General features: G+C 43.3%; 1 protein-coding gene across 1 annotated transcript in view; it reads left to right on the top strand.

The window, feature by feature from the left end:
- The first annotated feature begins 7,926 nt into the window (after positions 1 to 7,926).
- Positions 7,927 to 25,868, top strand: part of ANKRD28 (ankyrin repeat domain 28) — an 84,339-nt gene continuing 66,397 nt past the window's right edge. The window contains exon 1 of the mRNA XM_079947980.1: positions 7,927 to 8,089. Coding sequence (XP_079804106.1) covers positions 8,063 to 8,089 — 27 coding nt within the window. The 5' untranslated portion in view covers positions 7,927 to 8,062. The remainder of the gene's footprint in view (positions 8,090 to 25,868) is intronic.

The raw sequence follows: 25,868 nt of genomic DNA, 5'->3' as shown, positions 1-25,868 counted from the left end.
TATATAATCATTTTTTTCCAGTTGTAGCACACATTGATTAAGGATATCTGCAGAAAGAATGTCTAGCCTTTCACAAAATTTTGTGGATCTGTTCTACCAGGAGCACAGCAGTTTGCTGAGTTTTTGGCAGCAGAACACATTTGCCTATGGAGTAATGCATGTGGAATGATGAATGTGCCCCATGTGGTAGCCAGCACATAAGCTTAAGCACTAGAGTCCATGTGAACAGCCTCCTGCAACTTTCGAGACTGGCCTGGGCATCATGATAACAAATTATTTGTAATTAACTATATGCTGTGGGTTAATCCCCAGAACCTAGGACTTGCCGATCAGAAGGTCGGCGGTTCGATGGGGCGAGCTCCTGTTGCTCAGTCCCTGCTCCTTCCCACCTAGCAGTTCGAAAACACGTCAAAGTGCAAGTAGATAAATAGGTACCACTCCGGCAGGAAGGTAAACAGTGTTTCCGTGTGCTGCTCTGGTTCGCCAGAAGTGGCTTAGTCATGCTGGCCACATGACCCAGAAGCTGTACGCCGGCTCCCTCGGCCAGTAAAGCAAGATGAGCACCGCAACCCCAGAGTTGGCCACGACTGGACCTAATGGTCAGGGGTCCCTTTGACAGTCAGCCAAATGACAGTCAGCTGGAACGGTATCTTAACTGTGTTTCATTATAACCCAGTAGAGGCTTTGAACATTTTTGAGTCCACGGCTCCCTTGGCCAACTACAGTGGTACCTCGGGTTAAGTACTTAATTCGGTCCAGAGGTCCTTTCTTAACCTGAAGCACCACTTTAGCTAATGGGGCCTCCTGTTGCCGCCACGCCACCGGGGCCCTATTTCTGTTCTTATCCTGAAGCAAAGTTCTTAACCTGAAGCACTATTTCTGGATTAGTGGAGTGTGTAACCTGAAGCGTATCTAACCTGAAATGTATGTAACCCGAGGTACCACTGTACATTCTTTCTGTGGCACCCCTGTGGGGCTCAGGAGCCCAGCCCCTTGCCTGCAGAGCTGGCAGCCCCTCACCCTTTTTCGAACACCCTCTCTTGTGGAGTGTCCCCTCAGCCTTCTCTCCTCTCCTCTCTCCTGGACTCTGAGCTGCCCCCTCCCGCCCCAAAGAGAGGTGCCTCCTCACTGTGCCCCACAGGGGCCTGGGGAGCACCCCCTGGCCAGCTCCAGAGGCACCATTCGCCTGGGTAGCTTGTAGTCAGGGCTGTTGCAGCAAACAGCTGTGTAAGCCTTTGGGAGGAAGAGGGCATCGAAGGAGGGAGGGAGGGAAGAGGGACAGAGGCCAGCATTGCCCACAGTACCCCTGACCATCATTTGAGGCACCTCAGGGTGCCCCGGCACCCTGGTTGAAAACCACTGACCCAATATCTATTAAAGGAAACCTGGATATTAATTTTAAGCATGTAATTGTGGTGAAGACGTACATTGTTGTACGATAAATTTTTTGGATAGGAGAGGGCTAATGGAGCCAGAAATAATAGTCCTAGCAAATCTGCTAGGTGTAATTTTGGATGGGAAAACCATGGATTAATAGCCCAGGATATGCCTGTGATGTGCCTCCGTGGGAGATGATGATTATACAATTGCTCTTAAAAGCTCTATTTTCCTTAAGTCTTCTCAATAAGGAAAAAAACAGACCTTGCCTCCGTGTCCCATTGAAGAATGGCGTAATGTGAATGATGTAATATGTCACAGGAAAGGGAGCAAAGGGCAGACTGCAGTTTTTGAATGCGACAAAGGCAAAGGCTGGGTTTTGGTGGATGTAAACTAAAAGCCGCAGGGGGGCCTGCCTCTCTGGATACGAGATGTGGGGCAGTGGATTTGCTGGGAGTGTTAAGCTGTACCTCCATCTATGCTCAAGCTGCATTTACTACCTGACTCCACAAACTGCCCTCCACTGAAGAAACCAATTTGTTGTCCCCAGTCCCAATGTCCCTGCTTCTCCTGGTGTCTCGTCCAGACCCCTCTGTTTGGCAGTAGTTCTGTAGGGAGAAAGTATGCAGTGACACAGAGGAGCTAATGGCCACTCAGCCAAACGCAGTGAAGTCCCTCCTTGAGAAGTTTTGTCCAGGGCAGGGGTCAGCACTCCCCATTCCTCCTCCACATGTTTGGAACATGGGGAGGGCAAATTCTGAAGGGGCTTTCAGTAAAATGTTTACAGGATGTGGCTTATGGTCCTTGTCTACGCTGAGAAATATTTTGTGTTGGATCCGAGTGCCTTATGAGACTCTACTATTTATTCTGGACCAGAGTTCAGCTGCACAGTGTTGAAATGTATCCCTGTCCTTGATCAAAACAATAAGAGCCTCCTGCTGAGCAGTCCTTGGTAGCTGCTCTTGCTTGTATTAGCATGGTGAATCAGAAATAAATGAAGAGTGAATGTGGTTATATCCTTTAAGTGCCCCAAATAAAGAATTTGATACAGAGCTTTATTGAATGTGTTGATCCTGGAGAAGGCCAGAAACAAAGAAGGTAAGGTGATACCTGCAGACTAACCTATGGTGGTAAGAGCAATTAAAGGTATTATCTTACTGCCTTTGTGTACTCTCAGAATCCAGCAAACACAGACAAGTAAAGCTAGAACTAGACTTCGGATATTTTTTTGCCTGTAAAAAAGCCTCCAACTCTTTAAAGGCTGATTCCTCAAACAGGATTCAGAACTTCAGTTTTTAATTAATCAGGAAGAATTAACTAGCCACTGTTATTGTTTTTAAAATACATTTTATTTTGTACTGTAGAACAATAGTTTGGATGATATGCCACCTTGGCACCCTTAAATAATTTGAAAGTATCAAGGACAGCCAACTTAGTTTAACAACTGAATGGGGGGGGGGCAGGAAGTACCATACACTACTGGGATGGGGACGTGGGTGGCGCTGTGGTCTAAACTACTGAGCCTCTTGGGCTTGCCGATCAGAAGGTCAGCGGTTTGAATCTGCGCAACAGGGTGAGCTCCCATTGCACTGTCCCAGCTCCTGCCAACCTAGCAGTTCGAAAGCACACCAGTGCAAGTAGATAAATAGGTACTGCTGCGATGGGAAGGTAAACGGCCTTTCCGTGTACTCTGGCTTCCGTCACGGTGTCCCGTTGTGCCAGAAGTGGTTTAGTCATGCTGGCCACATGACTCGGAAAGTTGTCTGTGGACAAACACCGGCTCCCTCGGCCTGAAAGCGAGATGAGCGCTGCACTCCATAGTCGCCTTTGACTGGACTTAACTGTCCAGGGGTCCTTTACCTTTACCTTACCTTACACACTACATGTTTGAATATTTCATTATATTTTAGATTTCCATATTTCAAGTACATATCAGTGAGCAATTTTTTAAAAAATGGCATTCTTCACATGTTTTACAGGTGAATAATGAGATTTTTTTTAACTTGCAGTTTTATTTTTATTTTTTAAATGATATTTTATTAAATTTTCACAATAAAGAAATTATAAGACAATCAATAAAAAAAACACAAGAAAAAATACAAAAACACAAAAATACAATTAACATAAAAAAAGAAAAGAAAAAAGAAAAAGAAAAATCCCTTTTTTTTTAGTTTCTCCTCTTTAGTTAACTTATTTTCCTGACTTCCTCACGCCTCCCTTTTTTGTATTCCACTTAAAAATTGGTTCAGCAAATTCATATTATTTTTCCTCACATATTTTAGCTTCAAGCTTTCATCTAATATCAATCCATTCTTACATAATCTTTTACCTTATTACTAGAACCCCTTCATTTCATTTCAATGTCATCAACATTCAAAAATTTCCATATAGTCCATTACTTGCATCTGCCATTCTTCCAAGGTGGGTAGATCTTGTGTCTTCCAATGCTTTGCGATGAGTATTCTTGCTGCTGCCGTAGCGTACATAAAGAAAGTTCTATCCTTCTTTGACACCAATTGGCCGACTATGCCCAGGAGAAAGGCCTCTGGTTTCTTCAGGAAAGTATATTTAAATACCTTTTTCATTTCATTATAGATCATCTCCCAGAAAGCCTTAATCCTTGGGCACGTCCACCAAAGGTGAAAGAATGTACCTTCAGTTTCTTTACATTTCCAACATTTATTATCGGGCAAATGATAGATTTTTGCAAGCTTGACTGGGGTCATGTACCACCTGTACATCATTTTCATAATATTCTCTCTTAGGGCATTACATGCCGTAAATTTAACCCCAGTGGTCCACAACTGCTCCCAGTCAGCAAACATAATATTATGACCTATATCTTGTGCCCAGTTTATCATAGCAGATTTTACCATTTCTTCCTCAGTGTTCCATTTCAACAGCAAATTATACATTCTTGATAGTATCAGCATTGGGTTCTAACAGTTCTGTTTCTAATTTTGATTTTTCCACCTGGAAACCAATTTTTTTATCCAAATTGTAGACCTCTCTTATTTGAAAATAATGTAACCAGTCTCGCACCTTATCTTTAATCTTCTCATAGCTCTGCAATTTCAATTTGTCACCCTCCTGTTCCAAAATTTCCCAATATTTTGGCCATTTGGCCTCCATATTGAGTTTTTTCAAAGCTTTCGCTTCCATAGGTGATAACCACCTTGGGGTTTTACTCTCCAAAAGGTCTTTATATTTTATCCAGACATTAAACAGTGCTTTTCTGACAATATGATTTTTAAAGGCCCTTTGCACTTTAACCTTGCCGTACCACAAATATGCATGCCACCCAAAAGCATTATCATAACCTTCTAAATCTAAAATGTCTGTATTCTCCAGAAGCAGCCATTCCTTCAACCAGCAGAAAGCTGCTGATTCATAATAAAGTTTGAGGTCTGGCAGGGCAAACCCCCCTCTGTCTTTAGCATCAGTGAGTATCTTAAATTTTATTCTGGGCTTTTTGCCCTGCCAGACAAATCTAGAAATATCTCTTTGCCACTTCTTGAAACAGTCCATCTTGTCAATAATTTGCAATGATTGAAACAAAAACAACATTCTCGGCAGCATTAATATTAATGTTGTTTAACTTGCAGTTTTACTTGCCCAGAAGACCATGCCACTATTCTGCAGATCACCCAGAAACCTAGTACTGTGTATCTTGATCTACCTTCTCCCACAGGTCTTCCTTCTCCTGCTGTCAACCAAAACTGCAGAACAGAACTACATTCAATCTTACTTATTCCTGGTTTTTCCAGTTATTCATTTTAGACTAATTGCCTTTGAATGTGACTACGTACATTGCTTCCCACTCAGGATTCTCTGAATGGCGACAGATTCCAGGGACAGCAGTACTTTAATTCTGGTTTCTTTTGGAGGACAGCACTGGAGAGTTAGTTAGTGTTTTGAAATATTTGCCCGTTTACAGATATACAAATAGAACAGAGGTCAAGGCAAGCAGCATTTCATTCGTGACAGCAGATGCACTACCAACAGATTATTTTCCTTCTTTCCTTCTTATTATATGAATTTATATGTTATCCTTCAGATAAATGCCAATGCTGTTTTACAATACAAAACACCAACATATGCACTAGATGAATCTCATTAGGAAGAGTATTCCATAATCGGGGCACCACTTAATCACTATCACAGATAGCAGGGGGAGCTATAGAAGGATCTCAGATCAAACACTGGAGCCCTCACTATATCCATGTGATGACATGCATACTGAGCATTCATCCTGTTTCACTTGCTAAGCTTTCAGAGAGGTTAGATTATACAGTGGTACCCCAGGTTAAGAACTTAATTTGTTCTGGAGGTCTGTTCTTAACCTTAAACTGTTCTTAACCTGAGGTACCACTTTAGCTAATGGGGTCTCCTGCCGCTGCCGCTGCGCGATTTCTGTTCTCATCCTGAAGCAAAGTTCTTAACTCAAGGTACTATTTCTGGGTTAGCGGAGTCTGTAACCTGAAGCGTCTGTAACCCGAGGTACCACTGTATATGGTCTTTATTGAATTTTAATTCTGATTTCTCTGCAGGAAGATTATGGAATAAGCATTCATCCTGATTTGCTTCTGAAGCGTTTAAATGTCTTCCTGTTAATAATTTGTTCAGCCTACAATTCTATGCATTTTCTTGTCACTTTCCTAACTACATAGGGACGTGGGTGGCACTGTGATCTAAACCACTGAGCCTTGGGCTTGCCGATCAAAAGGTTGGTGGTTCAAATCCCCGCAACGGGGTGAGCTCCCATTGCTTGGTCCCAGCTCCTGCCAACATAGCAGTTTGAAAGCATGCCAAAAAGTGCAAGTAGATTAACAGGTACTGCTCCAGTGGGAAGGTAAACAGCGTTTCCATGCGCTGCTCTGGTGTTGGTGTTCCACTGCGCCAGAAGTGGCTTAGTCATGCTAGCCACATGACCCGGAAATACTGTCCGCCGGGTCCCTCAGCCTGTAAAGTGAGATGAGCGCCGCAACCCCAGAGTCGTTCGCGACTGGACTTAACTTTCAGGGGTCCCTTTACCTTTACCTTCCTAACTACAGAAAGCTTATTTCCATAAAAGTGAGTGGTATAGTAGGGCAACAGAGCACTTTAATACAATTTTGATTGTGCAAACCTCCATTTCCAGGCATGCACTTGAAGGCCTTCTGCAAAATACTGACAGTCAGCAGGTGCTCTCAGTGGCGTAGCGTGGGTTATCAGCACCCGGGGCAAGGCAAGTAATTTGCGCCCCCTAACCCGTGGATTTCCCTAACCCCCAGATGTTGCGCCCGGTGCGGCCGGCCCCCCCTGCACCCCCCACGCTACGCCACTGGGTGCTCTCAGTCTATTTACATACAGTACTACAATTTCTCATGTGTTCAAAGGAGTTTACAGAAAATAAACTCTGTAAATCCACACAGGCACCCCAAGTTTTTCCAAAGTACTTACAGCATTGTTGCTGCTAAATATCACTCTAGTCCGCTACCCACTCCCAAGTTTATTTATTTCACATATATACCTACACACATCCAAACTTGGGTGGCTTTTACAATCCAGTTATCTCAGGATGAAGAAACCACCTTCTAAGAATTAGAATTATGAAAACATCCACCCAGCCATTTCCAACCTATACAACCTACCCACCAAATTAACATGATCACAATTCTCACATGATGATTTCAGCTCTCATGGGGCAACTTTAATAACCCATTACGGCTATGCTTTTTCATCCCGTGTGGAAGCAGTAGGTGCCATCAGCCACAGGGGAACTCCTAACATCTTGTGCAGTTGCTAAAAATACGTTCTCTTGGGAGCCATAGTGAATTTTGACTGAATTTCCATGAGTCGTGCTTTTAAAACCTGAACTGAGACCTATCGATTTCCAGCTGGGAAACCATGCACTAACTATAACGAATCAGCTGCAGAGGTGTGAATCGGACTCTGCCTAAACCTGGATAGGGAGGCTGCAGGCAATAAAAAATTATAAAGGATTCCAAGGTGAAGCCCAGGAAAGGGCGACACACCTCCACCTTGCCCTCACTAATCTCATCTCCCCAGGCCTCCTTCTCCCAGAAGCCACTGGCACATCTTTCGCGCCCAGCGCGCGCACTCTGTCTCTCTCTTTCTCTGTGCCGACCCTCCTCTCTCCCTCACCTTCATTCCTGCCAATCACACGCGCACTCCCACCCGCACACGCCAACCTGCCTTCCAATCAGCCTCGGCGTTCGCCGCGCCGCGCCCCGCGCCCAATCACCGCCGCCATTTGGTGGTGAGTGACGGGCGTCGCGACCCTCATCGGGAGGGCGTTAGGGAGAAGAAAGGGGAGGGGCGGATCAAATCGACTCTCTCTCCGTGCCACATTATACCCTTTAGTGAAACGGCAAGATTTGAAAGAGAGAGATACTCTGTGTGTTTTAGCGGACAGGAGTGGAAGAGAGGGGGCGGGGCGAAGAGGTACCTCACGCTCTCGCCCCCGCCCGGCCCCGTCCGCGCGCAGAGGCAGCCGCCGTCGCCGCCGCGCCAGGAGGCGGGGGCGTGGCCGTGGGCGTGGCCTGCCGAGCACGGGCTGAGCGGCCCAGGCGCTGAGGAGGCGGGGCTGCCGAGGGAAGGAGTCGTTGGCGGCGGCGAGGAATAGCAGCGGTGGCCCGTGAGGAGGCGGGGTAGTAGTAGCGGCGGCGGCGGCGGCCTCGCCATGGTTTTCCTCAAACTACGCGAGCAGGTGGGTGCCTCAAGCGCGGCGGCGGCGGCGGCCTTCCCTTCGCCGCCCTCAGCCATAACGTTTTCTGAGGGGGCGAGTCCCCCTCTTTGGTGAGGGTGACAGGCTGGGGGGGGGCGGGAGAGGCACTATGGCGGCATTAGGGACGGACGGAGGTGGGTGGGCGGGGATGGCGTGGCCCCGCCGTGGCCCTCTCTCTCTTTCTCAAAAGCTTCCGGCGTGGTGGTGACAAGGTGCGTGTGTGGCTGAGGGAATACGGGCCGGAGGGCGTTGCTTCGTCCCCTCCCCCTCCCCCCCGTGCGCGCCCGCCTGCTAGGAAACAGCGGGGGGAGTGGTGCTGCTGCTGCTGCTGCTCACTACTCCCCACCCCCTTTTCCCTTTACCTCCTGGCTCCTCCTCCTCCTTTCCCAGGTTACTCTGTGGCTCAGGCCTAACAGGTGGCAGCGAGTCGTTTTTCCTCTCCATCCCCCCCCCCTCCACCGCCACATTTCTCCTCCTCTCCTTTCCCGGTATACTCGTGTGCTGAGAGGGCCCCCCCCCCGGCACATGCACGCACGCCCCCTTTATTATGCCGTACGGCTCTGCTCGCCAGCTCCCTGCACACACACACACACGGTCTATAAAGGTGCAAGCAGACAACACACACACATACATATACATATATCTATATATGCATTTCGGCGTTCTGTGCTTGCACCTTTATGTACTCCTCTGCAGGCGGCTGCGCAGATTGGACAAAGTGGTACCCCTTTGCCCTACATGGCCGTGGCTGAAACTGCTGAGAGCACTAGGAAGAGCCCTGGTGGGTCTCAGAGCAAAGGTCCGCCCCCCCTTTCCAGTGGGGGCCAACTAGGGGTCTCTGGGAATGCTGCTAATGGGAGCTTATTCTATTTCTGACATTAAAAAGGGTTTCTTCCATCCCAGTGTCCGATATCGGAGGACCCCACCAGAAGGAACCATTTAATTTAACATGGACAGTCTGATATCACTCGGTGTTGTACATGTATCTAAGGGGCTCAAATAACATACTGGCATGCCTTCCAGCCTGATCTATTTAAAATGATACTCATCCTCTCTAGCACTCATGCCCTTAACTCTCTCATATCCTAGTCCATTTTAATATTACATTTGTGGCCCATCATTCAAAGGCCTTGATTTTGTGTGGCTTACAAAGGCCCGTTTCATTTTGTTTTCATCGCAACCCCCAAGAGAAATATGGCTGGCTAAAATTTAGTGACTTGTGCTGTCTACACACTATACCTTTAAAACACATGCTTTCCCTCAAATAATTTTCAGCACTGTAGTTTAAGGGCTGGTGGGAATTCTGAGGAGTAAACTACAGTGCCCAGAATTATTTGAGGGTAGGAGTGTGCTTTAAATGTATACTGTGTGTACACAGCCTTGGCTGTTTTGTGTTGACTTTTGTGGATGAGCAGAGATCTGAACCCAGTCTTCCCTGTTGCTAAGCCAACATTAATCACCACACTCACTTCTACCACAACAGCCATATTTGCTTCTATAGTTTCCGTCTGCAGAACAATATAATTCTATATTCATTTCCTTAGTTGGTGTATGAAGGTCAGAAAGATCCAAATTTTGCAGTGTTTAAGTGTCTGCCTGTCTCTCTCTGCCTCCCATTAATGTACCTTTTGTTAAGTTTTTTTCTCAGAAGTTCTTTGGTAGTGGGAAACATTGGCTTAGGTTTTTTCTTGTTAGATTGTAGACTCGTATCTAGATAGATTTGCTACATAGCAAAGATTTTCATTTATCACAGCCATGCTTTTACTGCGTATCTCACCACCTCCTTTTCTAGCCTTGACTTGTTGAATGCTGGCTTGCTTATTCAAAGTTGTTACAGCCTTCTGGCCTGATTGCTATATTGCCTTTTAATCTGTAAAATACATGTTTGCAGTATACTAGGGCTCTTTCTAACACTATTCTGCTGATGAACAATTGCTTAGAATATTCCAAGATCTGCTTAATGGTAGGTTTTTGACTTGCTGTTTATAATTCTCCCCCCCCCCTTGTGCAATACACATCCTTACTCATAGGCACGAGAAGTACTTAAAATATGGAAAAGCTCCATTGCACACTATTTATGTCTACTCATTCCTTCACTATGTTCTTATTAGTTAAAATCTTATACATATATTTATGGATTTAGAAAACTAAATCTATTTTCATGTTAATGTGCCAATGTAGTAGTATTGGAAGAATTAGTCCCATTTGGGCGGGGGGGGGATAGAAAATATATCAAATTATACATGAGGTCAGTATAGATTTTAGGCTAATAACTTCATATATTGAATACTGTAATGCGAGCTTTGGAGGTTTAATGGTGCAGGTAGTCAAACCCTGAGGAGTGGGAGGACATTGGGGAGTTTGATCTGTGTCTCTCATTACCTACCTTCCAGACACTCCTCCCATAACTTTACCAGCTGGTGAGCCACCTGTGGCACTTCCTCCTGTTATATAGGAGCCTTCATTCCCCTCCACAGAAAGCAACTCGGACTAAATCTGATGCTGCACTGGAACCCGCCCTGCCTCTACCACTAGGACATGAGAAGCCAGCATGCACAAACCTCACTTTGCCAGCCCACTAAAAGGAGTACCTATTTGCTTGGGACTCCAGCTGCCTTCCAAACTACATTCTGTGCTCACCCCGTCCTTCAAAAGAAAGGTGCAGGGGCATGTGGCTTTCTGGTTCAGCATCTTAGCCAGCAAACTAGCCATGCCTTCCACCTCTCATGTAACTGCTAATCCTTGCAATTTTTGCTGTGTCTTCTCTACCATTCTAATCTGAATGCCTTTGGCAAAACTGGAGTCATGAGTTCCAGCTCTGCATCGGTTGGGGAGAGCCAGGACAAATACATAGTATTGTACTTCCTGAACTTGTTCATTTCACAAAAAGCCAAACATTAAACAGTAGGATGGAAGAAACCACCTGAAGTGCTGTTAAGGTACTTGGTGATTGGAACTGCAAAATTCCTGGTATGAAATGGATATTGGAACTTGATAACAATTTGATGCCATAGTGTAAGTGTAGATCTCTCTTGGAAGAGTTGACTTACACACTGGACAATGGGTTTAATTGAAAGTAGCAAGAAGGAGATTGCTCTGTCCGCTCAAGCATTTCTGCTCCCTGATGGAATTATCTTCCTTCTCTCCCTGCGTGCTGTTTTGGGGATCTCCTGACCCCTTAGAGCTACCGTAATTTGAGAGGTGCAAGGGAGGAGTTGTCAGGGGGTGGCCCTGTTGCACTAGTGGGACTTGTTTCACTGGCACCAGCTAGCACAAGTATTTACAGTGGTACCTTGGGTTACAGACGCTTCAGGTTACAGACTTTGCTAACCCAGAAATAGTACCTTGGGTTAAGAACTTTGCTTCAGGATGAGGACAGAAATTGTGCTCCGGCGGCGTGGCAGCAGCAGGTGGCCCCATTAGCTAAAGTGGTGCTTCAGGTTAAGAACAGTTTCAGGTTAAGAACAGACCTCCAGAACAAATTAATTTCTTAACCTGAGGTACCACTGTAGTTGAATACAGCCAAATTATTTATTTAAATAATTTGTAAACTGCCCACTATTAAACAATATCGTGATACAAAAAAGAAATAAAAAAAGATTTGTAAAGGTGCAGGAGCCTTGTGAGGAAATGAATGTGGCAACTGTACAGAAGAATGGTTGGATGCATACTATCCATTGTTGCTGGTCTGCTTTGCACTGGGAATCTTGTTGAAGAGCTACCTCAAAAGAGCCTAAAAAGACACAGGGACTGTAATATATAATGCTTGCCAGCTCCATAGGTGATAATGAGCAACTGAGAGAAAGTGGTTCCAGCTCAGTTCTTATTCCTCAGCCATACTCTCCATACTCTTCTTCTGTTAGGAGAAGGACGGAGGATTGAGAAAATGGTCACTCAACTCAAGGAATTGCAAGGCAGTGCTGCTTGCACTTTTTGTTTCTGCTCTGTGTGCCCAGTTTGTGATCCTGTAGGTGAAAAGTTGGAGTAGTGAGCTAGGTGTTCATTAATAATGAGCTGATCCAAATGTCCCCACCTAGGCATGAGCCCCACCTCCTTTTCTGTGCAACACTATTAATGGTTAAAAGTGAAGTGCCTGCCAGTCAGGGTCAGCCTTTCTGCTTAATGCAGACTGAACATGTATATGAGAGAGGCCCCCCACTTCCTATGGAAGGAGGAAGGTTTGACTAGCCAGTGCTATTTTTAATAGGAAGTTGATAATGAGATGTGATGATGATGATGCATGCATTTATAGCAGTCTTCATTTGAACCTGTGCATTCCCAGAGCAGAAGTAAGAAAGTCATTTTGGGTGTTTGTGTCTTGGGGCCCTGGGAAAGTGTATCTATCTATAAGCAGGGCTTTTTTTCCAGCTGGAACTCACCAGAACTCAGTTCCAGCACCTCTCTGGCACCATTGCTATTATAAGAGAACAAGGGAGGCATTCATGGTCAGTTCCAGCACCTCTTTTTCCAGAAAAATAGCACTGCCTATAAGGGTTCTATACTTATACAGGTGGCGACCATTTTGTATGCGTTCAATTGGTGCGCTACTGGTGGAGTGGGGAGTTTTAGGCCCCAGAATAGGGTTGGAACGGGGCAGGCGCGGGGTAGGCTTGTGGTAGGTTTACATGTGCTCCACTAATGCATACAATGATCCAGCATGCAACTCCCATGCAAACGGGGAGATGCCTGTATAGTAAATTTCTAGCTTGCATTTCATCACTGATCTTAGAGGGAGTTACAAACGATAAAAACCTCTAAGGTCTTAAGCAAGTCAGTATAACCTCTGAAAAGATATATTACAGAGTGCTTAATTGCTGAAGGATTAATTGAGTTCTGTTATCCTATAAAAGCCTGGGTGAATAGGTACATTTTCAGTTGGTGTCAAAAAGCAAAGTGAGCAATATGTTGTTATATTCTGAGGCTGAGCTTATGCAAAATACTCTGTCGTCAAGGGCCCTTTCCTCATTCCTATTACCAGTATTCTACCTCTTGTGCTCTTGGTGTAAAAGGTGGTTAGGCTGATACATGCATCCTTATAATTTTAGCTATGCATTCCGTGGCAGGGGTTTATATGTTGGCAGTAGTCTGCCATGATTCTTTGCAGGATAAGTTAGAATCCTGTCCTGTTTGCTGTAGAAGTAGAGTGGGAGGAAATGGGACCAGTGTTTGCTTTCTTGAAATGTAGCTGATGGACTTGCAAGAAACTTTAATTTAATTAAACTTTAAGTTTAAATGTCAACTTCAGTTGTGCTTTCTCTATACTAGTTATACCGTACATTTGTATGGACTGGGAGTTGATTTTTGTTGATCTTTGAAAGCATGGAAGCAGTTAATGCATAAACTCTAGAATTCAGGGGGCTGAGAATTTCTGTTTTGGGTGGTTTCATGCTCCATTGTTATGACTTGAAGTTCTCTTTCCCTTCCCACATTCAGTCTGCAGCAGGGGTGTCAAACATAAATGTGTTGCAAGACTAAATTCCTTGCTCAGGAGCTACACCCAGAATTTTGCAACAGAAATATCAGTTTCACCTGCTTCCAACCAATTAGACATTTTTCTTCAAATAAACACTAAAAAGATTTCTTGCTTCTTAAAACATTTACAGTGGTACCTCAGGTTAAGTAATTAATTCGTTCCGGAGGTCCGTACTTAACCTGAAACTGTTCTTAACCTGAAGCACCACTTTAGCTAATGGGGCCTCCTGCTGCCACCGCGCCGCCGGAGCACGATTTCTGTTCTCATCCTGAAGCAAAGTTCTTAAACCGAGGTACTATTTCTGGGTTAGTGGAGTCTGTAACCTGAGGTACCACTGTATAGCATGAATACAAGCAGAATGTGTGTATATAAACAGAATTGTCTTGCTTTGCCCTCAAGAATTAAGCTGCAGTAATGTAGCTGCCTTGAAGATCAAATATTTTCCACCCATCGTCCCACAAAAGTTAGGCTTCTGTCAATGCTGTGTGAGAAATGAGTATTCATCCTCATATTCCACATCCCCAGATGATCACCAGCACTTAGATTTAGAACAGGGGTCGGCAAGGCTTACCGGGCATGGGCCGGATCACTCCCAGATCATCCGTGGGCTGGACTGGCACAGTGCAATGCTGGAAATTGCATCTGCGCATGTCCGTGGCGCTGGAAATCACTTCTGAGCATTCCCAGATGCCAAAAATTGTGCCTGCGCAGAAGCGATTTCCGGCATCTGGGCATGCACAGAAGCAATTTTTGGAGCCACAGAAGGGAGTTGCTGCGCTGCATTGGTTTAGCACAGCGCATGGGGACTCGCCGAGCGGGCGGCTCGGTTTGGGAGTGGTTCATGGACCGGTTAAGCAATCCTCATGGGCCGCTTCCGGTCCATGGGCCTTAGGTTGCTGACCTCTGGTTTAGAAGGTTACAGTAAGTAGATCTCAAAATTGGCAGAATTCCCCTGACAGGGCTATATATGCTTTGCCCCATGCCTTCCTCACTTGCTTTAGGATTTCCTTTTTGCAGTAGTACACCCCCTTGTACTGCTAGGTTCTGTATGCCATGGGTGGTGTATGCAATGGCCTGATCTGGTTTTCCTTGGTGGTCAGTCCCAGTCTTTCACTGGTGGCAGCACTACCACTTGGGAGATAAAGTGTTCAGAGCTCCAGCAATTGTGATTTCTCATAATTGACACTGAGCAAAGGGGTTTCCAGTCTCTCCACCCAGTCCAGTGGCATAGTGGGTATGCAAATGTACCCTCCCCCATCTAATTGATCATCTAATAAGTGGGAGAGGGAGCAATTGTCTTTCTAATCACAGCAGTTTTTCTCCCTGCCACTGCCTCCTGGATTTCTGTAGGGTGGAATTGTAGTGTTGGAAGGGACCAACTCCCTGGCCATCCAACCTCTGCTTAAAAACCTCCAAGGAAGGAATGTCTGCCACTGTTGCACAGTCGAACAGCTCTTACTGTCAGAAAGTTGTTCTCATGTTTAATCAGAATCTCCTTTCTTGTAACTTGGATCCATTGGTCGTAGCCTTCGGAGAGGAGATAACAGGCTTGCTCCATGCTCCATGTGATAGCCTTATAGATGGTTATACTATTTCTCTCAGTCTCCCCTTTACCAAGCTCATGAGGGGAAGAGATCAAAAGCTTCCAATTTTGGTTTTGAATGAACATTGTTGCATAATACATCCAAACTTGGAAACTCTGGTTTATTCTAACTTGTTACTGCAAGAAAACCAGGATGAAGTATTAGTTTCAGATGCAACAGACAGTTGCAACAAACTACAATTTGATTAACTGGGGCCATGTGAGCCCCAGGTTTACTGTGGCAGGTCTGCTAATGCTAAACCATGGGTGGTGATCCTTTTTTTCTGTTGAGGACTGCATCCTCTTGGTGGTAATCTGTTGGGGGCTGTTTGCTGGTAGTGAATGGGATTGCTGCCAGGTGTAGGCACGGCCTGAGCCAAAAATAGGTAGAGCCATCCATTTTCTCTCTTATGTTCCTCACCATGCAGGCTGCTCAGATTGCTTTTATAGTAGGTCTGAACTAATTACTTGGAATGGAATTTCCCTCCTTCCATGATTCTATCCATTTTGCTTTGCCCTCCTTTCCTTTGTGAGTTTTCGTTAGTATATTGCATGTTACAGGTTGTACACCTGAGTGCTAAATCATGATCTGAACTGGACCACTATGTCCTTATAGCCCATTTGTACTGGGACATCTTCACTTGGTCGCAGTTGGCCAATAGCCAGGTTCAAAATGCCCCTGTCTAATTTTGAACACCTGTCTAAAATCTACGTGTAACTGTGGAGTGGGATCATCCAGTGTTTAGGACTGCTTTGTTTTCAGTATGCTGATGGCATTCAGCTCTTTCTCTCCTTTTAATCTTCAGGCAGTGAGTCAGTGGATGTGTTGAATTGATGCCTGGCTTCATTAGTGGACTGGATGAAGGCCAGTTAACTGAAGCTCAATCCTGACAAGACAATGATGCTGTTAGTAGCTGGTTCTTCTTACTGGATGAGGTTGTGCTCCCCCTGAAGGAGTAGGTTTGTAGTTTGTGGGTTCTCCTGGATTTTATCACTGCTTTCTATTCCTTAATCACGAGGATGCTGGCCTGGTATGCATTACCAAGATAGGGGAGCATATCTTACCCAGCAGCATCAACCCAGGCTAGAGGGTCTGGGAGATGGGGCTGCTGTGAGTGCTCTGGTGGAGGACTTTTGGTGGTTCCCCATACCACTGAGATTCAGCTGGCTATCAGAAAGGACCATTTGTTTAGTGTGGCAGACCCTGCCTGGTGGAACTCCCTACCAGCAGCAGTTGGTGACAGCCATCCTTACTTTCATTAAGACGTCTCTTGAAGACTTTCATATTTGGACAGGCCTTTGCAACATGAACTTCCTTTTTAATCCTGTCATAATTTATTGATGTTTTAAATTATGCTTATGGATATCATTTTTGATGTTGTATTCCACCTTGCTATATTTTTTATTGAAAGTGTGACTTATAAATTCATTCATATATATGACAACACAAACTTTGGACTTGAGGGCATGCTTTTTCTGCTTTAGAGCTTTGCCTTCAAACTATGTATGCTTCAATGTATGCTTTATTAGTCAAGGTAACCATGAGAATTACCTTAATCTTACGTAGCATGCCTATTGTTGAAAGTCACAACACTTATGGTCTTTCTATTAAGCTTTAGCTGTGGTAATATGATACTTACACATTCTAACCTTGGCAAGTGGAACAGAGCCAATCCAGCTTTTCTGCCTGCTCGAGAAACTTGTTTTATTTCACTTCTGTAAAACCACCACCAACAATTTTGAGGGCGTCTCCCTCTTCACACCTTATGTTTTTCAAGTTGTGCTTTTAAAATGTGCTCATGATCAAAATTTGTATGTGTGCATATGTAGCTGTTCATAGGATACTGGTACATTCTAGGGAACAGAGATCGTATCCTCTGTGCCTACAGTGGTACCTCGGGTTAAGTACTTAATTCGTTCCGGAGGTCCGTACTTAACCTGAAACTGTTCTTAACCTGAAGCACCACTTTAGCTAATGGGGTCTCCTGCTGCCGCTGCGCCACCAGAGCCCGATTTCTGTTTTTATCCTGAAGCAAAGTTCTTAACCTGAAGCACTATTTCTAGGTTAGCGGAGTGTGTAACCTGAAGCGTATGTAACCTGAAGCGTATGTAACCTGAAGCGTATGTAACCCAAGGTACCACTGTATTTGGTTTCAGTGGGCTTATGGCATGTTGGATTTCTGAGCCCTACCCCCTTTTAAAATGGTTAGAGTTATTTGACTTCACTTACATTCCATTGAAATCATTATGGGAAGTTAAATCATGACTAATTTAAATCCCACTGATTTCATTGAACTAAGTACAGCTTAGTCTGGAGCTAGTCCTTTATCTGCTCTGTGCTTTCTCTGTTTTTATTTTTAATCTTGCTGTTTCTGTTTTTAAATTGCATTGATTGAGCACCATCTTGGGCATTCTCACCTTGATGCCATGTTAAATTTCATTTTGCATAATATATGGTGATTGTAATGTTTTCCAGTTGTAAATAACCTGTATTACATTTCAAAAGTTTGAGTTTTAGCTTTAGTTGGTAACAGTATTAAGTTATTTAAATTGTATTCACATTGCAATAATTGTATGCTGCTTTACATTACTATACATAGGTTAACACCTCCTTCATTGCAGTAAATTCAATACATATGGCATAATTTGTCTTTTTTGTTGTTGCATCATGCAGAAGGCATTTGTATTTATTGATAAACTTAATGCTTGATTCTAAATGGTAGTAATTATAAAAGAAGCTTTTCTTGTCCCTTTTCAATAAGGCTTTTTTGGAGCTTTTATATAGCTATTTTAACTGGAGAGTCGAACCAATGAATGCTTTTGTTTGGTTCCAATTTGATTTTGAGTGAAGTTGCTGTGATTCAAGGCAGTAAGGGTTTCAGCGGCTAGTTCAAAACACTTCTGGAGCTAGTTGAGTTTGGTTCACATAGGAAAGTAAATACAATTCACACTACAATGCTAATTCACTAAGTGGAGTGGTACAATTAGTTGAAAGCCATAACCGACAAGTACTTTGAAGCATGCATTAAAAAACCTAGAACATCCAGTATCATAATCATAACATGCTCTTATTTTGTACTATTTTACTTCCTGCTTCACAACCCTTTAAGAAGACAGAACATAAGCCAAGACAAAGACAAAAATATTTGAAAAACTGTGCCTTCCTCATTCATTCTGGATGGGGCAGTGAATGTGCTACTTAAAAAAATAAACATTGAACCTTATTCTGAACTGGTAACCTGCTTTTTAAGAAAAGGATACAAGTTCCACAAACTTTCAAATAGTCTTCACATTCAGGAAAAAGCAGTGGTTTAATGCAGTCTTTCCTGCACATAAGAACACCTTGGTTTGCATAAGGTTCGGTTCTATCATGATACAAAAAACTGTTTTAAAAGAGTAGAGGTGTGTGTAGTTATTTGCGTCAGATGCAGTTCACATAAGGGTATATTAAAGACTGTATCAATATTGGTTTGTGCTGTACTGTATATATCCTGGAGAGCTTCATAAACATGCAGTTGCCAGTGGCATCGCTATCATAGCCTAGTGACCATTTGCTTGAGCACGTTGTAAGGTAAGGACAGATATTGTCTCTAGGGTTCAGAGGCACCTGAAAACAACAAGATGACTTACTGGTGAGCAGGGTGAATTTGATTTAAATCAAATTGATTTAAATCACGATTTAAATCACTAGTCAGTAAGACTTGACTTATTTATTTATTTTTACAGAAGGACTTATTCTTGCTGGTATAATCTTAATATTTACAACCAGATGAAGGTTTCATTTTTGGAATAATAAATTTTCAGAATAGTTTTTACAGTTATGTCAAAAATTACTGATTTGGTTATACTATTAGAAATCTATTGACAGATAATTATAAAATTACTGTGAGGTTTAGTAAGTTAACTGTTTATATTTGGGCAACTTTATTGGAAGAAGAAAAATAATCATTTCCTTAATAACAATATAAACAATTTATTTAACTAAAACAATAACATTATAGCATATGTATCCATGTTTGCTAACTGACATGGTTAAACGGTCTTTTTTTAAAAAAAAACAACAACATTAGACTGAGTTTTAGCACACATAAAAAACTTAAAACAAATCCTTATTTCCTCATGAATAGCCTTTGGACCAGGGGTCTGCAAACTACGGTTCGCGGACTGGATGCGGCCTGTCGGGCTCGTTAATCTGGCCCCTGAACCTTGCAGACCCTGCTGCCCGCTCAGTCAGTGCCCATGCTAAACTGGCGCAGCACAGAGGCCTCGCTGAGCGGGGACTGACTTCTGCGACGTAGCTTCTGATGGGCTGCAGGACGCTCCTGCAGCCCATCAGAAGCCGCGGCCGCCTCTGGGCAGGTGGCGGCGCTGGTACGGCCTCCGCAGCAATGCTAGCGCAGCCTCTGCATTGCTGCCGCCTCCTCCCGCTCGGCCGCATCAACGGGAAGGAAGGAGCGGCACCCAGAGGCGGCTGAGCGGGAAGAGCTGAGCAGGAGGAAGCGACGGCGGCACGGAGGCTGCCTCTGCTGCCCGGGCCAGTGGCATGGGCTCTGTGCCCCGCCGAGACACAGGATGATGCTGGCACTGCCGAAGACGAGGCAGCGTTGGCGGCTGCGGTGTGAGTTCCTTTTAGGAGGGGGGTCCTTTTGGGGGGTGCTTTTGGGAGAGGAACGGGGGACCGGCCCCCTCCTGAAAAAGTTTGCTGACCCCTGCTTTGGACTATAATGCAAGGCCCTTTCCACCTGGCCTAGGGGGTGGGGCCCAGAACTTACCAGCTCTACTAAACCGGCTCCTCATGAGGCTGGAGGAACATCGCTTGGCTATTGTTTTATTGTTTTATTGGTTTAATATTCTAAAAACTGCTTTGAGATTTTTATTAAAAATATAAAGTGGTATAGAAATTTTAAAAATAAAATAATAATAATGTAACTTTAATAGGAAACTATCTTTAGAAAGATTTCCCCTCCAAAAGCATTTTATTTTAAAAATCCAATTTAAATTTAAAAAATCTGATTTAAATAAAAATATATATGATTTTTTTAAAAAAAATCATTGATTTTTATCCACCCTGCTAATGAGTGCTTCTGAAGCTTATTGTGATGTTTGGGATAAGTTCCTGCTCTTCCCTTGAGCTCTCCATGTGGGAAGGAAGATAGGGTTGGCAGAAGCCACAGATAACAGCTAATTAGTAAATTCAACCACTGTTTGCTCTTGCCCAGGGTTCCCTGAAGCATATATAAGTGAATGCTGGCATAGGTATAGGATGGAAATATGTGCACATCATCTCCTTGCCAGACACCCAATGCTATGAGTAATCAGAGGACTGGCTGTGAGCTCTTTAGCCAGGCAATGATGTAGCTCAGTTCCAAGTTGATTCAGAACACATCCACAAACAGGACTTTACCACAGATGATGGAGCTAAACTGGCATGAATCACTGGGTGGGCAGTGGGGTCTTGACCCAGCTTTGCCCACTTATGTACTTGATGCAGCACCAGTCTAGGTTAGGCGTGTGGGGTAGCAGACTTGCTGTGGTCCACAAAACTGCTTTGTTACTCATCAGGAAACTTCTCTACACTGAGATAGGCTATTAGGGCCTTTATCTGATGCTTGGTCAGCAAGACAGACTGGGGATGCTGTTGGTGTACTGCCCACCCTGCTGCCCAACAGCTGAGCTGGCAGAGATGTCCCAAATCTGGTGTCATGGAATCCCAGGACATTGATTGTGGGGAACTTCAATATCCACACCAAAGTTGCCTTGACTGGGCTGGCTTTTGGACTTTGTGATCTCCATGACAACCAGGGGGCTGTCTCATTGGACACAGGGTAGGCCATACCCTTTATTTAGTCTCTGCCTCGGGATGTGAGGGCATTTTTTGGATATTGGGATGGGGGGTTAAAATTATCTACCCCATTGTCATTGACTGCACTATCTGAAGAAGTTTGGAGGGGAGGGAGATTCATTAAGATGATCTGTCTCTGAATACTTAGAGAGATTGGTTGGTTCCTCAGTATGATGGGAACTTTTCCAGTGGCCAAAGTTCACTATGGAATAGTGAGACTTGATGGGAATAGTGAGGCCTGATGGGTTCTCAGCATAACTGGTCCTTAGTGACCTCTCTGGCACTGTGAAGCCCAGGTTGCTTCCTGAATATATGAGGGAACTCAGGACAACCAAACAGACTCAGTGACTATTAGAGTGCAACTTGCATAAGGCTCAGTGTAAAGACAACCAGTCAGGTCATGTATCCACAGCAGGGACTAGAGGAGAAATGACTGCTGGGAGGAGTGCAGAAAGTGGCCAACCATTACCTATGGGGAGCCTGCCTGCAAGCTTGACCTGAGCGCCACTGCACTCTGCCTACCAGCAATTCTAGCAGATCTATCCTTGTTCTAGAATACATCATACTCTGATTAATTGAAGGCCAATTTTTATATTTATAAGGATTTGTGGTGAATGAGTGAGAAATACAGTGGTACCTCGGTTTTCAAACACACCTTGGAAGTTGAACATGCCATGCGGCTTCCACTGAGTGCAAGATCCTGAGGCCTAGCTGTCAGCTATTGAGTTTTCGAGAACTTGAATGGTCTTCCGGAACAGATTACGTTTGAAAGCCAAGGTATCACTGTACTTTAAATGTTTATTCTATGCCTCATTTGACCTTACATTATAGTCAGTGTTCGAAATTCTCCAGGCACCAGACATGTTTTATGATTGGCATGGGTCTGAATGCAACCATGTGGAGATTTCTGGATGCCAGGTTGGTGACTTGGACATGTCCATCTGGCTGGTCTCTCTAGCTTTCTTAAGCAAGTAAGATGAAGAGCTTAACTTACTGCATTTATATCCTACCTTTTCCCCCAAAAGTACATGGTTCACCCCTCTTCTTCGTTAATCCCTACAAAGACCCTGTGAGGTAGGTTAAGAGGTTGTGATTGGCCCAAGGTCACCCAGTGAGATTCATGGCTGAGTAAGGATTTGAACCCTGATCTCCCAGATCACAGTCTGAAACTCTAACCACTACACCACACTGGCTTCCTAGAGTACTGCTATGGGGCAGCTGTATAAATTAAGTAGGTAAATAAATATGGGGAAAGCAAAATGTCACTTAGAGAAGGGTCTGAAATACTGTCCTTGAAGGTTGAATTTGTTTTATTCTGGTTTGTTTTATTTGATGTTTTAATGTTTGTAAGCAGTTTTGAGTTTTAGTCTTTAAAATATAGTAGAGAAATACAGTAGAGAAATGAAAGGAAAGTAATAATAATATAATAAGCTCCATTGTAAAATTAGTGAGTAGACATTCCTTGTGGCAACCGTAACTTAGGTTTAAGGTGCCATTGGCAATTAGCTTATACATCTGAGATTCTAACACTAATATGGCCTGGCTTAGATGAGAATGAACAAGTCTTTACCCATGCACAGAACTCTCTTCCTCCTCCCTTCTTGTGAGCCATAATTCTATCAAGATGCCCCAAATTAAATATAGCTTCTCTATTTCATACAGAATGGGAAACTGTGGTTACCAGCTTTGGAACAAGCAAGGGTCTAAAACCATATTCAGAACATTGTTTAAGGTCTTCTCTTGATCCAAACCATAGTTTTCTGGCTAATGAATTCCTGGTTTACTTGCTCCTTGCACAAAGGAAGGAGCAAGGAAGCTACTTGCTTAGGGGTGTTATTCTCTGCTTAATAAGCTGGTATACATTCATCCAAATGCAGCTAATATGCCATCAAGGAAATATTATAATTCTCTATCTTTGCAAGGTTTGTCTGTAGACTGAGATTGCATAATTAACAGAGACAGATCTGTGTCAAAGTTCCACATAGGACTAATTCATTTTAAAACATTGTGACTGTGCGATGAACATCAAGTATTGAGTATTGAGGGAAATTACAGAGTTGCAAATCTACTGAAAATATCAGGGGTGTAATACTACATGCTATTGCTTGCTCTTCCATAATCTGCTTAATAACTCTGGTGGTGGAGTCCCTTGACAAAGGATAGTGTTTGCCTAGTGGAGCATGTAGCTACAGTAGGAAAACCCAGTTATCTCTAGTGCTTTAAAGATCAAATTTCATCAAAAATATTCTTCCAAATTAATACTCAGAAGACAACTTGTTCATCTTGGAAATATATGAATTAGTTTTCACCAGTATTGCTGTTTGAGTGGGAGTGAGTAAGATAAATTATTAGATAAACTCTGCTAATGCTCAGCATTTGACACCTGATTCTATGGCATGTTAGATTCTGCTACAATAGTTGTATAAGAATGTTTTATGTTATGCTTAACAAAATTCCATGCAAGAATGGTCTGTATTTCTACCACACATGTCCAGTGCAATTTATCATAGTTGTGTATTGCATGACAGCAATTTAACTGCTCTAGTCATTTGTAGCATGCTCATTACTGTGATCTTCGAGTTGTCAATCACTGTTTGAGACTCTGTGCCAGCCAATCACATGAAGTACTTTTACTATTGGGAGACCCAGTAACAAGCAGCTTTCAGAGTTTGTGCTTTTATTCTCAATAACTGTTACGAAGCGTAACATAATTAGTAAGTATTGATACTTAACCCATTTTTCTTTAAAGTTGTACATTTAAATATAGTGAGAAACATTTTTCTCCAAGAGTGTCAATAAACATGTAGGTTTGTGTCTTGAGTTTTATTAGATTTTCATCTCTCTCTGAGTTTTGTAGTTCATTCAGACAAAAAGGAGGTGTTTTTTTGCCTTTTACTGTGCTCTACAAAATATTTTATTTATCTGCAAGTTTGCATCACCTTCTCCTTTCCTCTCTAAATTAGCAAAAATTTCAGTGAAATGTATTAGATATTGTGGCCCTCAAAATCTAAAGTCAAATAGATTTGTCAAATTGAAATCAGTGAATTTAATTTTGATCAACATTAGTTTGAATAAAGCTCATAACATTTTACTTAATTTTGACATAGCTAACATTTGGAAAAAGATTCAGCGAATCAGCAGTCTCAGTAACCTTTATGATAAAAAAATTAAAATGTACTTAAGAACCTGGATAACGGTACAGTTCTGTCACACCCTGAATGGGGTTTTTTTGGAGTGCAGAAATAGGGCACACAAATGAATGTGCACCAGAGAACTGGTGGAGCCGGAAAAGAGAGAAATTGTCTTGATGCATGAGGATGAAGTCAACACTATCCTAATAGTAGAGTTTACATAGCACAGATTTGACCTGTGATTTGAGCTGCAGAAGGAAGTCTCTGGATTCACCTTATGCTTCTACCACATCCTTGATGTTATCCTAGACTAGCTTTCTCCACTCCAGTGATTTCCAAGTGTTTTGGACTCCCAACTCCTATCAGTCCCAGTCTGAAGGTCTGGCATGATGGGAGTTGTGCTCCAAAACATCTAGAGGGTGCCAGCTTGGGAAAGTCTGTCCAAGACAGTGGCATTTGCCAAGCAGGTTGCTGTAGCCTAGAGCAGCTTTCTGTCAATTACATCTTGGAGGACATGGCCATGCCACATTGAACCATGCTTTCATAACTTCCAGGCTTGACAATTGTAATGTGTTTTATGAAGGGCTGACCTTGAGAAAAATGATCCAGAAGCTTCAGCTGCTGCAAAATGCTGCAGCCTATCTCCCTTTAAATGAGACTGTGCAGCCTTGGATTTGCCAACTGCACATGCTACTAGCATGCTTCTGAGCCTAAACCAAGGTGCTGGTTTCAACTTAGAACTATCTACACACATGGGATACACGTACTTTAGAGAGCACATTTCCCTATAGCCACCTTCTCACAATCTTTGTTTCTGAAATTGGGTCCTGCTTCAATCTGATTGTGCAAAATAGTCCCTTTGAAGCAGCCCCTGAGACTGGGAATATGCACCTGATACTTAGGAATTATTTCTCTGCCATTGCATTTCAAAGAGAAATCCTCAGTCTAGGTTTTTTTTTTGAAAAACATACCATGAACAGGCACCTCAAAAGCATACTTTATTAAATAAGTTGCAGTGGCATTATTCTCTTTGGTTTGAGACTGGATAAGGTAATGACTGTACAGACTTACTGTAGCCTTAGAACAGAAATGGGGAACCTCTGGTCCCCAAGATCTTGGGGTGCAGCTCTCCAACAATACCTTGAGAGCTATGTCTGTGCCCTAGGGGAAAAAAGGATGCATGCAGTGTGCATTCCTTGTGTAATTTCCATGTGTGCCTTCAACATTTAAATAAAATAGATTTAAGCTACAGTAGTGGTAGACTCGTGTATGATTCTTTAAAATAGCATTTGTTACAAGTGAAACAATATTTAATGTATGCAGTAGTACAAAATAAAATTGATTTAAAATGCAGCTTTAATCTTAAACATTATTTTGTCTCTTCTACTCCCCTCCCAAATTACTTCCCCCCATATGCTTTTCTCTAAGTAGATCTTGTTGGGTTGGGGGACACAAAGCAGGGGATCAGCACTGCCTCCTGTTCCTTTTCTTTCCTCTTTGTACTACACATGGTGGTTCTGCATCCACATTTTAGTTAACAATAAGACTTTGCTTTTGGTTTTCAAACCGTGTTTTCTTTTTGTATTGTGCCACCATGTGGCTCAACTATAAACTACTGTCATATAAGCCAAATAAAAATAAAGGAATATGATATTACATGTAAACTGTTTGGAGTAAATGCTGATGTAAAACTGAATCGATGGACTAGTTTATCTAACTGCTGAAAATGGGTT

Source organism: Podarcis cretensis (genome assembly GCF_951804945.1).
Source record: "Podarcis cretensis genome assembly, chromosome: 12".
NCBI classification, from domain to species: domain Eukaryota; kingdom Metazoa; phylum Chordata; class Lepidosauria; order Squamata; family Lacertidae; genus Podarcis; species Podarcis cretensis.
The sequence above is the reverse complement of the archived record's forward strand: the minus strand, read 5'-3'. Positions and strand labels throughout refer to the sequence as shown.